Consider the following 14,882-nt stretch of genomic DNA (forward strand, 5'->3'; position numbering starts at 1 on the left):
CATAAACAGAAAAACAATATTGGATTATGCCACTAGAGAGTTTATTTCTAAGTTGGGAGCAGAGTTAGTGTTCGTTATTATGGCACATAAAGAATGTTTGTGGTGCATTTTCAAAGGCAGAACGAGCATTTTGAAACACATGGAGTCTGTGTACATGTAGTTCAGTTGGTAAGAGTGCCTGTTTTGGATTTAAGATTGTATGCTCTCAATATGCTTTGGTTCCATTCCCATCAATGCCGAAACACGTCTTACAAAAAATGATGCTAGGGGTGTGTGAAAGTGTACCTCATCGCAATATTCAGTGAAGGTGACGTGTGAATGCAGCTAGAAAACCTGCTGTCCACTGGAAAGGATGCTAATTTTGGTTCTGTATTCAGGAGAGTCCAAGCTAAATGTATCATGCAAGATAAAACTAATACACTATTCATGCAAAAGAAGGTTCTTCACCCAGTAAATTGCACCTACTGGGTCCCTGTACTGTAAATATCTCTAGAATATTAGGCAGTGCAGGGAAGCTCGAAGAAGACGAAGAAACTCAGATTGAAAATCTAGTTAATGAGTACGGTACATGTAGGCTTGTGAGAAAGTGCAACCTTACCAGGCAAGAAGTGGAAGATACATGTAGACCACAGTGCACAATATTGATAGTTGGCATATTAAATACAAAATTTTTAAAGAAAATAATATTGATAGTACTTCCATGTAACAGATTTTTCAAGTTTAAAAATGCCTATTCTAGCCCCCTTAAACTTGAGAATAATCTTGTCTTACAAATATTGCTGTAGGATTACTAAAGAATGCGAATCCAGGTGCCTGTACATGCAATGTAGGATATTGACCACATTGAAATTATTGCAAAATGAAAAGAGCATTGTACAACCATTAACAACACTTAAGCCAGGGTGTTTGACTCACCTCTACACCACCACCAAAGGAAGTTTCATTCTTCCAAAGGACGTAGCAGGACGGTACCTCTGCTTCCTTGTTGTCGCACTCTTCAGTTGTATTGCCGCACTTGGTGCCATCTTTTTCACAAGCTTGGCTGCTGTACAGGTGGCAGTGGGTGCTACCTAGAGGCAGATTCACACTCGCTCCGTCAATGACGATAACTAGAGAACAAAATCCAACAGAACAAAGAGGGTTCAAAATAAAATGTGCAGTGATGAATTTATATTTGAAAAGAACTAAAGGAAATCCATATTATTTGGGTAAAACAGAGCAAAAAAAATCAAAGTGATCATTTCAAACCAAAACAAAACCAATTTCTTAAAAGACATTAAAATATTAAAAATGAAATTGATATCATTTATAAATTCTGGCTCAAAATAGCTACATGTACCATACATATTACAACATGCAATGTTTAGCATGTGTGTGCCAAGCTTTTATATGCATACAGTGCACATGTAATCTTGATCATTATCATGTATCTTTAAACTAAGATAAATTCCAGTTTTGGTAACGATCTCAAAATGACTTTTTACAGAATCTAATATAATGACCACCCAAGTGTCTGTTTGTATGAATAAAAAATATGTGCCAAAGGATTCTGGAAGAAATTGTGTAATTGCTGAGAAATAAGCAAAATAAGCGCGGATTTGGTCACTTCCGTCGGGTCTTTATTCCAGCAATAATTATACACTGTCCCGTGTGTGCCTATCTGTGTTGGTGATCTTCAGTGTGAACGTTTTTTCAGCGTAGATTTCAAGATTTCACAAAGTTCAGTTTATGAAACTGTACCAGATCTAGATCCTCGATGATATTCTGACAATTAAACCTGGTTTTACAGACTTTCTCATGAAATCAGTGTTTACTGCAACTACTGGCATTTCTCTTTAAGGATGGTTTGGGCTGATATTCATATCTAAAAAGAAAATAAAGAGTAAAATTCACAGAGCAAAATGCTGAAGATTTCATCAAAATCGGATAACAAATAATAAAGTTATTGAATTTTAAAATTAATGAATATTTTGTGAAAACAATCATATGCACATCGTCATGTATATTCATTTAGTGGGCTGATGATGTCATATCCCCACTTTCCTTTTTCTCATGCTATTACACGAAATCATAATTTTTCATACATGTGTAAATGTGTCTCCTTTATGATGAAATAAGTTGAAGTAATAAATAAGTAATGCTCTTAATCAGTTGTCAATCCAATTGTTTTAGTTCTTGGTCAATTTTTTTTGATAAACCTTATTTCTTGTAATAAAATACAAAAGAACAAGTGGGGATATGACATCATCAGCCCATCTGATGAATATTCATGAGACATGTCTTGAACTGTTTCACCGGAATAATGCAAATCTTTGAAATTCAATAACTTTGTTATTTGATATCCAACTTTGATCAAATTTTCAGCATTTTGCTCTGTGAATTTTACTGTATGTATTGAGATATAAATATCTCCAGCCAGGACCACCCTTTATATAATTTCATCAGTGTCCTGATAAAAATAGGGATGAAGGGGGTTAGAAAAAAGGCAAATAATATGGCAATAAATGCATGGATGGTAGCCTTGTCTGGTCTGCTACCTACCATGGTAATGATGATCAACAGCCAATCAAAATCAAGGATTCTGTGCGAGTTACAGTACCAGTCAACATTCTTTGACTACCTGTTTACCTATTTAACCAGAGAACAATAGATTCAGTGGACCAAATCTATGTAATGGGAAAGTTACCATTACGGTAACTTTTATGCAACGCACTTTTTAAAATATCATTTGAATATTATCGCACTTTTTAAAATATTCATAACTCCGAAACCTCCAAGGTGTTTACTCGTTTTAATCAACTTTACAACATTGATAGGCAACAGACTTCCAAATTGTTCACTCTTCCATTACGAATCACTATTGACACCAGACTTCAAATCACACACTACAAAATTTTGAATAACTTAAAACCTACAAATGAATGGCTCACATTGTAAATCCACCTTTAGCATTTAATTTTCTAATTTTACTTGATAAACAATTCATTTTGCGATGTAAATACCAAGAGACTCTCCCTAGTTTGAAACAATTTATTTATTATCTTTTATCTTATAAAGTTACGAGGAAATTATTGCAAAAAAGAAAAACGAATTCAATAAACACAATGTAAAATGGTAAAACAAACAATTATTTTTCAATTGCATAAAATGTAACCACTGTAGATTAGTATTTTGTGTTAATCGTCTTTTTGTGAGTTTGTTTAATCTTCTGTTCATGTTGTAGTGGTGTTTCTTATGTCATACTTTCGGTCATGTTAATTAATAATACATTAAAATGTCATATATTTTGGGGGTTGCGCTATACTAACCCCGGCGATGCCGCAAGGATGACAGTAGACCAATGGGTATTACCGTACCTCTTTTCTTTTTTGGTTAATGAGTCATCCTGTCGGCAGGACTGGGGTACACATTGCTATTCTGAGTTCATAATTTATTTAGGATATGTTTTATGTACTTATACACAGTTTGTATCAATGCTCTGTTTGATTGAAGGGCAACGATATGTTTTGTATACTTTGATTGTTTTTGTGACAAATAAAAACTGCAAAGATAAAAAAACGGGGCCCAGAACGAATGAAAAGAAAATTGTATACATTACTTCTTACCTATCACAAACAGGTGTTAAAAACATATTTTAGAAATATTTTAAGCAAAACAAACTCTATGGATTGATCGGATCAGTTATATAGCTTGGCTTTCCACATTCAGCTAAGCTAGCGTGTGGAATCTCGGTTCTGGGGATTTCGGGAAGAAAAATTTGACCTCTGACGTAATCAAAGAAACTTATTTCCCTCGTGAAATTTTCTGTTGAGCTTTCAAACTGGCCGTTTCAATGGCTCACCTGAGAAAAGCGCAGAATGAAAGGGGTATAAGAAAAAGAAGGGGAGAAAATGGATATAACAAAAGTCTACATGATTTTCACTCTCAGTAGGACTATTCACTATAGTACATAAACTATTCACACAATAAAGCCTTTCATGACAAAGTTCTTTAGAAAGTCTGATTTGTACACTCTGTTGACATTCTTTGAAACAGCTCTATCAGATCCCCACTGAGCACTGACCAGACCAAAATGAAAAGCAGGCATGTTTCAGCACCAACCTTTGTTGACAATCAATGAGGCATGTCATTCAAGATTTACTCAATAGAGACCTCAAGTGCTCCATAAAATAAATTGCTCATTCAGTGTAATTTATAATGTAGGCCTACAATGTACATATATACATGTATATGTACATGTACCAGTAAAGTAAACAGTGATGAAACGACTGTACAGTACATCCATATATACATCACAGGCGCATAGCCACGGGGGGAGCGGTGGGGCAGTCCCCCCCAAAAAAAAAGAAAAAAAGAAGAGAAAAGAAAAGAAAGAGAAGAAAGGGAAGAGCAAAGGGAAGAAAGGTAGCTCTGGGTTTTCTTTTTATTCTTTTGTATTTTTCTCAAAAAAATAAGTATCTTAACGAAACTGCTTCACCTTCGTTCTAAATTTATATTTATAAATTTTTGCTTCCGCGCTTTGCGCGTTTAAATGACAATATTTTAGTTCTCATTTGTTTCCCTCACCCTTTCTCTAACCCTGTTTTTCCAACTCGGCTGCAGGACTAGTGTGTTTCTTGCCAGCTATAGTCCAAATGTATGCATTAGGGCATTGAATTAGAGTAAGGTTAGGCCGAAGTTTTTTTGTTTTTGTTTTTTCAAATTGATCATGCGACATTTTCACATTTCTGGTCGGGTCAGCCCCGGGTGGGTAAAATCTTCATATCAATTTCTGCTGTCACCTCCATATAGGCCACTTCTTCCACTGTTAAGCTCATCACTAAACAGCCATAATTAGGGGGCAAACAGGCCCTCAATTAAAGAGGAAGGTATCGAATTTGCTTCGTAGTAAATAAAAAAAAGTACAATATTTCTATCGAATGCTATGAAACTTCATGTCATTTCCCTGCACATTCATCTCCTGTCTCGTTTTGCGCCCTCAGTTTGAAATTTTAAATGACACTTCATTTTCTTCATCATTTAAAATAAGCGTTTCAGGATGAGTCAAAGAAATTATACATCATCCTTTTTATATATGATTTCAGCATATCACATAATTTTCTACATTTTTGAGCTCTATCTGATTAGAAAATCAAGTGAATTAGACCTGATTTGGTAGAGATATCTGCATTTCATGAAACGTCCGCGATTTATATACATATTTGTAATCAAATCTGATCTTTCCGAGGGAAGCATTCAAAATAACTTAGAGAATATACGCTTTTAAAGGATCCCTTTCCTTTTCCAATATACTTAATAAAGCTCTTAAGCTCGTAATTATTACCGGTATTCTAATTCCTTCATTTTTACCCCTTTTTGAGCATTTACAATCACTTTTGAATACAAGGTTCAAAATCACAATAAAGTCAACTGAATTGGAGCTGGCACTACTACTAGAGACAAGAGAGATGGCTCCTTTTCATTTTAATTTGATGGAAGATCGAAAGCTTCGGCTTCGCAAGGAGGGGGGGGAACTCCCCCTCGCTGCACCCTTCCCCTGGGGAGCGCGCTTCGCGTGCTCTGTAAGTGTTGGCACGCTTCGCGTGCATTTACCGCCCCCTCCAAAATGAAATCCTGGCTACACAGTTGATACATTAACACTTAGGCCTACATGTACATGTAAGTACTACATTTTACTAGTTTTCAGATTATCCTACTTTTACAACAAATCCAATATGGATTGGCTACAATAAACTACATTTACAAATAGACCAGGGAGGTGTGACATAAAGTGGGTACATGTAAGTGAAAAGACTTAACAGAGCACTTAACATGTATGTCACATTTCTTTGCAGTTTCCTGTATAAATTACGCTTATTTACCATATGTAGGAAATGTCCAATGCTCATGCGCACTTTTGTCACAGTGTGCCAAACTGACGTCTGTTGCCATGGTTAAGTACGCTATTCTATTCATGAGTACACTGCTTTGAATTACGAGTCCACTCTTCGAACAGTGGACTCATGAATAAAATAGCAATAAAATGGCAAATCAACATAAACTATATATGTCTTTATGAAACAGACCTCAGAAAGCACAAAGACTCTTTTATGCTCCATGTACGTGTACATGTATACAGTACATGTATTAAGATTTCCCTGGATCACCATGGATGTACACGTTTTAAAAAAACCTTCATGGTAACACATCAGACAATCATGCATGTATAATGGCACAGCACATACATGTAAATTTAAATTACTGTTAGTGGAGTAATGTACCCTATTAATATTTCATATTTAACATTTTTAATAGATAAACTTTTTTATACATGCAAATGTGTACAAAATATATGTATCACAATTTAAGTTAAAGTCTCATACTATATTTTACAGGAAATTTGTTGAAATAAAATGAATTACAGCTACATTGAAAAATAATACCAAATAAAACTTAGAGCTACATTGAAAAATAATACCAATTGGTCTAATTCCTGTTTTCGTAACATTAGTTTTCAATTTCCTCGTTATGGTTGAAAAAGAGTAGATTTTGTTTAACATTAGAAACATAATATGAGATACATGTAGGCCTTCGTGCCTTGTTTTAATAGCACTTTCATATCAACAGGAATTATTTTTAAATAAAAATCTGAGCAATTGAAAACAACATCTACAGGTGGTTTCAGACCGCCTCGAAGTTCGTCAGTTCCAGGTATTCTCTGATCGGGAAATTTACCCCGATCAGAAAATACCAGGTATTTTGGTAATGTGAAAGCAAACTACACGTAATATCCCCGAAAGAAAATACCCGCTAAATAGTAGGTACTTGGCGAAATTACGAGAACTTTCGCGGGGATTTTTCCAAGGTCGCAGGTATTTTTGGCGATGTGAAAGCAAATTACGGGAACTTTTAGCCCAACGTGTCGTTGGGCGCGGCGGCGTGGGTGGCTGCTGGGCTAGTGATTTTGAATCTCGCGCCTTGCCTGCTTATCAGACCATACTGCGCATGCTCGTAACTTCGGGAATAATTAATGGGTATTTTTTAGCCCAAAAAAGTTCTCGTAATTTAACGGGGATTCTTGTGATCGAGGCGGTTTGAAACCACCTTACATGTAACAATCAATCTTGCTAATTTCAATGACCATGTGTAATCATTGAAAAGAGCCCAGCCCATGTGTCGCTTGAGTATATTATGAGTGTAGAGCTTTATAGGCCCCCAAAATTTGTTGTAATGGGAGTAACCCACCTAACCAAAAATATAATCAACCCTACTTTTTTTTTATGTTTACTGTGATCATTAGTATCAATATCACATACTGTGCTGACTTGATCAAATTAAAAACACAGACATGTTGTGGAGTGTGGACAGAATTTTTTTTTTACTAATTCCTCAAAATTGTCCAAAATTGAACATTCACTGTGATTTTTTATTTTTATTTTATGTACGTCACTCTTGTATTCTGTATGAGGTGGAGCATGAGAGATGTCTCAGCCTGTAGTGTATGAGTAACCAGTTGATATAGCAAAATGAACCTGTCTTTCATGAGTTCATGTTTGTATAAATACATGTACATGACTGAGGAACTGCGTAAATAGTGGTATATAGCCTATCGTCAATGATTTTATGAAATAGCACAAATCTCGGCTGGTCTCAAAACATGTTTATCTGACGCTAAAAACTTTGCACTTTGAAAGAAACCAGAGTAATTATCTATACCAATTTTAAAGCATACAGTACATTCTACCCTTTTATGATATGTAAAATTTTATTCACAATTCAAATCTATTCTTTCAATATTTGAAATGAAGCACAGGTATGCATTTCAGAAACTGCTAATTTTTACCAAAAACATGGAGTTTAGGGCACTTCGTAAAATCATGCATACCATGTGCATTGTTCATTGCCAATTCGTAAATTCATTCACTGCATACGCCAACATCTGGGTCAGGTTATTGACGTCTGTGTGCCATTCTGGAGACTGCTACAATCCAGAAAGAATGGTTTGTGCCACTTCCTAAACTCAAAGTAGGGTTATGTGTCATTTCGTCTGAAATATATCTATGCTTTTATTTATGAAATAATACATATTTTTATCTGAAATTTGGTCATTCTATAAGTTAATCATCGCTTTCAGAATAAGCAAAAATCTCAATTTTGAAAATTTGAACAAAAATTAGGTTTGTGCCGGTTCATAAAATCACGGACGATTTATGCATATATTGAGAGAAAAACACTGATCTAATTACTCCATATATTTCAATGACCTATATTACTCCAACCAAACAATTACTTTTTTGCCATACTAAAGGGAAATTCACCCCAACAATGAGTTGATTTGAATAATAAGAAAAAAATCATCAAAATTTTTGCAGAACATTCATAAGCAAAGCTCAGTGGGATGCAATGAGAGTCAATGACATCACTAACTCACTATTTCTTTTGATTTTTACCATTTGAAATATGAAATATTTGAATTTTCTTCTCATTGTCATGTGAAACAAAGTTACACAATTCCTCCCTGAATATCAATTTTAAAACATTTTGTTGTGGTTAAATCAAGAGGGCCATCATTGCAAAATCTGTAAAAATTGAAATATTGTATGATTCAAAAATAAAAAAATCTTGAGTTGTGAATATATGGCATGTTTTGTGAAAAATAAACAAAATTTTCAAATGCCATTAAATTTGTAAAATAATTTTTCAGCATTAAATTAATGTTTGTTTGAATGTCTATATTGATTATAAAAATGAACTGTTATTTCTGGGTTGTAATTGACTGTTAAAAAGCTTAGAAACTTTCAGAAAGCTCTTTGAGTACAAACAATATAGGAGCACATTGCTCCTTCCAGTTAGACACCGTTCTCACTACCTTCCTAAAACTAGTTTAGTCGAAACTAGTTTAATGTGTAGTGAGAAAGTCGACGCGATCTTGGAAACGATCATCCAAACCGGTTCACAAAACCACCTTGCGATGTAGTTTTCAGAATCGCTTTGCCTCGTTAAACTGGTTTTAGCGTGAGGACATAACCATTCTTCGGGAAGCGATTTCCGCACATTTTAAGCGTGCTACTCCACAAGACAGGTGTATAATGCCTACGCTGCGGTTTCGGATTTTGCACAAAAGTCACACCACTGAGAGCATTTCCATAGCAACAAAATCACTTCACATGAAGTGATTTTGAAAACCACTTTCATGTGATCAAGTGGAAACGCTAGCAAAGCGATCTTCCAAACTGGTTTCCTGAATCGGTTTCCAGTATTAAACAAATGGAATGCCTCTGGCCGTCTCACCTGCATAACGCGATTCAACATAGCTGCAGTGCTGACTTTGAAAACTACTATAACTCGCACAAGATGTTCAGTGATACTTGGTTACTCTTTTTTCCACATTTTATGAACTAGACCAATAGGGGAAGGCTGGGTAAGTTGTGACAGTTTTTGCTTTTTGCATGTTAGAATTGATATGATTAATTATCTTGTCGAAATCAGTACCTTGCCTTGAAATTTAATTCTTCTGAAATATTTTCCACCTATATATAACTTTCTATCCCCACACTGAAAGTCATCGTGACCTTTGAAAAAAACGATGTCAAATGGCTCAACTTGCCCCTTATATGGGGTAAGTTTGAGCCACCTTCTGGGGTAAGTTGAGCCACAAAAACTATGTACAAAATGTATGAGGGAGAACCAGCATGTCAATTGTTGGTTTAAAGTCTTTTCACTTGCTAATTCTCTATAAATACTAACATCCTTTAAAAGGAAAAGAGCAGTCATGTAAATTTGCTCCTTTCAGCCAGCATTTCAATCGATTTTTATGGTTTGTTTGTTTTTTAAGATACATTACCATAGAAATTACCATGGCTCAACTTGCCCCATGCTGTTTGGCTCAACTTACCCCAGTCCGAACTTAGGGCGATAATTTTGTATCCACACATTTATTATGCATCCATCATATAAAAGACTATGACAAGAATGAAGATCCATACCTGGACTATTAATGTTGTTATCATGTCTTTATTATATTTAAAGACGTGTGTGTTTATAAAGCACTTATCTATTTCACACTCTTTTTTACTTTTTTGGCTGAAATTCATATTTTTCTCTCTAAAAAACTACTTTTTGTTTCAAAGTTGAAAACAATGTGGTGGGGTTAGGGGTTATGCTATGGGTCATCAATCGTCTACTGCCATCCCGTCCACTCACCACATGGTCTACATTCATTTCGTCTAATGCCATTTCGTCCATCAACATTTCGTCTACCACCCACTTCGTCCAATCACCATTTCGTCTAATAGCCATTAAGTCTAATAGCCAGTTAGTCTATAGCCAATTCGTCTACAACCATTTCGTCTACCAACCATTTCGTCTAAATCCATTTGGTCTAATGCCAAATCGTCCATTAACCAGTTCGTCCACCGTTCATTTGGTCCAATAGCCATGTCGGCTAATTTCAGTTGGTCCAATATCCACATCGTCTACTTATCAACTCGTCCAATTGCCATTTCGTCTAATAGTCATTTCGTCCATCAACCATTAGGTCCAATAATCAGTTCGTCTACCAACCAAATCGTCTACTAACCATTTCGTCCAATTCCCAAATCGTCCAATAGCCATTTAGTCTGATAGCCATTCGGTCCAATAGCCATTTCGTCTAATACAAATAATTTGCTTTATCCGAGGAGGGGAGCGAACTGACTTTAATACCTTGAAATTATTGATGATATTAGTTTTAAAAAAACCCTAAAAACTATGATGATAACTACTATCGCAAGGGTCGATTCAGTGGGTACAGCAATTCAGGCACCCCCCCCCCCCTAAAACGCACACACACCCATATAAAAGGGGGAACTAAGATGGGGAAAATGGAAAAGGGTCCTTTTATTTTAATTTGTCGCTCAATTTTTATTTAAAAAAAAGAAAGAAGAATATTGTATTCCGATATCAAAATACGATAAACAGATGAAAGACAATATAGCCTTTTAAAGAAATATTATTGATCAATATACCCCCACCCCCCAAAAAAGAGCTCTTCCCGATCTGTCCTATCTTCTTTCCCTGTACTATCCTCTCCCTTTTTGTTCGTTTCCCGTCGCTATAGAAGCCCGCCTGCGCCTAAAATAAATGTAGTCCTAGTAGTATTGACAATAACGATGAGTATAATGTTTGTGATATACTCATGCAGTAGCAATTAATGGATATAATAATAAGAATGATAATCATCATAATGATACTAATAAATAATATTAATAATAATAATAAAATTCACAAGTACTACTAATAATAATAATTATGATGATCATATTACTAATATTAACAAAAATGATAATAATAAGGATAATCATAATAGAAATAATATACATAATTAAAATAATTACTACTACGTAGGCGCGGATCCAGGAGTTTACAGGAAGGGGGGGGGGTATTGAAATCACTAGAGTAGATTTTTGGTCGCGAGTATATAGGCCTGCCGGGTATAATTATAACACATCCCTTTTGCGGATCTAGCTTTTGCTAATGGGGGCAGGGGGGGGGGCTGTTGCTCGAAAAATGTTCATTCATTTATATATTCCCTGTCTGCGGATCGAAGAGGGTTTTTTCCGTGTTTTTTTTTTTTTTTTGCTTGCGCGAGCTGATCTTTTTTTTTTTTATAAACATTTTATTTCATGTAGGCCCACTATTATTTTACACATAAAATCGTAAGTCTTGACACTGTTTGAAATCCTGAACATTTCTCTAGATTAATAACTAATGCGAGGATTGCAAGCGCGCAGCGCGAGCTGAGAATTTTCCATATACTGACATGAAACAGGGGCGTTTTAAGGACTGCGTTTAGGAATTCTTGAAGATACATATTTTACTTTTGTAAATGCAACATCACAGTGCGAGCTGAAATTTTCCTATATTCAGACCTCAAAACGGGGCACTTTAATCACTTTTTGTAAATTTGTACATAATACACATCTAAATAAACAATGCGAGCGCTGGTCGAAATTTGTGATATTCTGACATGAAAAATGACGTTTTTCCTCGCCCGTATCGTGTATGTATAACCTCGATAAGACACACATTGCTTCCCCCTTTGGGTGGAAAACACTTCCATAATGCAAAGTAATCAATGACGAACAACACTAGTCAACAGTGATAAAATAAATCAAGAAGTCGAAGAGAATTGGTAATTAATTAGGCCCACAATCGCGAATAGAGTTGACTCGGGTCGTATAGGGCGCTAGTGCAGCATAGTAGACCAGTATGCGTATTAGACGAAATGAATATTAGACGAAGTGGTGATTAGCCAAAATGGCAATTGGACATATTGGCTATTAGACCAAATGGCAATTAGACCAAATGATTGTTAGCCGAAATGAGTTTAGACCAAGTGATAGTAGACCAAATGCAGTTAGACCAAATGGAACATGGACGAAATGAAAGTAGACCAAGTGGTTATTAGACCATTTGCCTTTAGACCATTTGGCTATTAGACCAAATGGGAATAGACGTAATGATAGTGGACAAAGTGGCTATTGGACCAATTGGCAAAAAAATACCATTAGACCAAATGGCTATTAGACCAAATGATAATAGACGAAATGGCTATTAGACGAAATGGCTATTAGACGAAATGGTGATTGGACGAAATGGTAATTGGACCATGTGGATAGTGGACCAACTGATGGTAGACGAAATGATATTAGACCATGTGGGTAGTGGACAAAATGGCAGTGGACGAAATGGCAATAAACCTACAGAGATAGGATGGTAATTCAACAAATCCCCCCAATGTGGCCAAAGTTCATTGACCTCACCTTTGACCTTGATCATGTGACCTGAAACTTGCACAGGATATTCAGTGATACTTGATTACTCTTATGTCCAAGTTTCAAAAGTCAGATCAATAAACTTGCGAAGTTATGATGGTAATTCAACAGATACCCCCATTATGGCCAAAGTTCATTGACCTTTGACCTTGGTCATGTGACCTAAAATGCACACAGGATGTTCAGTGATACTTGATTACTCTTATGTCCAAGTTTTATGAACTAGACCAACATACTTTCAAAGTTATGATGGTAATTCAACAAATACCCCCAATTCGGCCAAAGTTTATTGACCCTAAATGACCTTTGACCTTGATCATGTGACATGAAACTCATGCAGGATGATTGGTGATACATGTACTTGATTACTATTATGTCCAAGTTTCATGAATCAGATCCAAAAACTTTTAAAGTTTTGATTGTAATTCAACAGATACCCCAAAATCGGCCAAAGTTCATTGACCCTAAATGACCTTTGACCTTAGTCATGTGACGTGAAACTCATGCAGGATGTTTGGTGATACTTGATTAACCTTATGTCCAAGTTTAATGAACTAGGTCTATATATTTTCTAAGTTATGATGACATTTCAAAAACTTAACCTCAGGTTAAGATTTTGATGTTGATTCCCCCAACATGGTCTAAGTTCATTGACCCTAAATGACCTTTGACCTTGGTCATGTGACATGAAACTCTAATAGGATGTTCAGTAATACTTGATTAATCTAAAGGCCAAGTTTCATGAACTAGGTCCATATACTTTCTAAGTTATGATGTAATTTCAAAAACTTAACCTCAGGTTAAGATTTGATGTTGACGCCGCCGCCACCACCGCCGCCGTCGGAAAAACGGCGCCTATAGTCTCACTCTGCTATGCAGGTGAGACAAAAACTAGTTTTAGAAAGGGTATTACATGAGAACAGCCTCTATGCTCTCCTCATTGCTCTCTCTGACAGCATCATGAAATAAACTTCCACAAGGCAAGGTCACAAGATGAGGGGGGGATATCAGAATGATTTATTTTGAGACTGCTATCAAATTGACCCCCACACATGGGAGACACTGGAGACAAAATATAAGGACCATTGACCCTGATGAGGGAATGTTTTGAGTTTCTGTCAGAGTCAGACAGCTTTCAACAAAATCAGAACAAAAATTACAAGCATCATCAATACTCTAATTCACTGTGCACCCTTAAAGGTATTGTTTAACTTTGTGAGCAGCCGATTTAAAAATTTTCAAACCAAGATGAAACTTGTGTATCAGTGCATGTATTAGAACTAATAAACCCTAAAAACAACCATTATTGAGAATGAAAAGCTAAAACTACAAGGGAAAGCCCAATTTTGTAAATAGGCGTCTACTGAAATTAAGATGGTGTTTCCGGTCACTTCATATTTCAATTTTTGAAGCACTAAATAATTATTTTCGAACGCAATTTTTTCTGGGCTTCATTTTTGTAACATATCCTAGACACAAGTGACAAGTGTGACCTTCTAGCTCAGATTTTTTAAAATTCAAACCAATGTTAAACAATCACTTTAAAGTATAACCATTAACAGCTTTAAAAATTAACTTGAGAAACACTGGAAATCACATCCTAAGTACAACCCCTACAATCCCCATCTATAAACCAAGTATTATGAAGGACACATAAGCAGAAGCTTCAAGCCTCAACACCAAAGTAAACCAAATAATCTTTAGTTATGGAAAATCCCCCCCCCCCCCTAAAAAAATGTGAAAGTCACTCTTCCATTTCATTACTAGATCATGACAAACATGTCATATTTAAAGTCTAATGGGCAAAAGATGCATTCAATGACTTTTACCCTTTTGTAACTGTAATATTGTAATGTTTGATAATACTCGAGTTCTAAACTGACCCTTTGCCAAAGCTTTTGACAGGCTTTTAAACCGGGAGGGCCAGCTTACAGCACGGACATGAACATTCAGATGCAAAATAACATAACTACCCGATAAGAGAACTGGCCATTACACATTGCCTGCATTACAGCATTCATAATAAATGAGGCTGCATGCATAATGTGTGCTTTCTCTGGCTGCTGACTGTTGTACAGCAGGAGCTGT

The 14,882-nt window shown here is 35.8% G+C and overlaps 1 protein-coding gene across 1 annotated transcript in view; it reads right to left on the reverse strand.

Moving 5' to 3' along the window:
• LOC121410552 (activin receptor type-2A-like) overlaps positions 1-14,882 on the reverse strand; it is a 47,557-nt gene that overhangs the window by 15,287 nt on the left and 17,388 nt on the right. Inside the window, exon 2 of the mRNA XM_041602718.1 lies at positions 916-1,109. Within this exon, the coding sequence (XP_041458652.1) occupies positions 916-1,109 (194 nt within the window). The remainder of the gene's footprint in view (positions 1-915; positions 1,110-14,882) is intronic.

The sequence above is a fragment of the Lytechinus variegatus genome, chromosome 3, assembly GCF_018143015.1.
Source record: "Lytechinus variegatus isolate NC3 chromosome 3, Lvar_3.0, whole genome shotgun sequence".
In the NCBI taxonomy this organism is placed as follows: Eukaryota; Metazoa; Echinodermata; class Echinoidea; order Temnopleuroida; family Toxopneustidae; genus Lytechinus; species Lytechinus variegatus.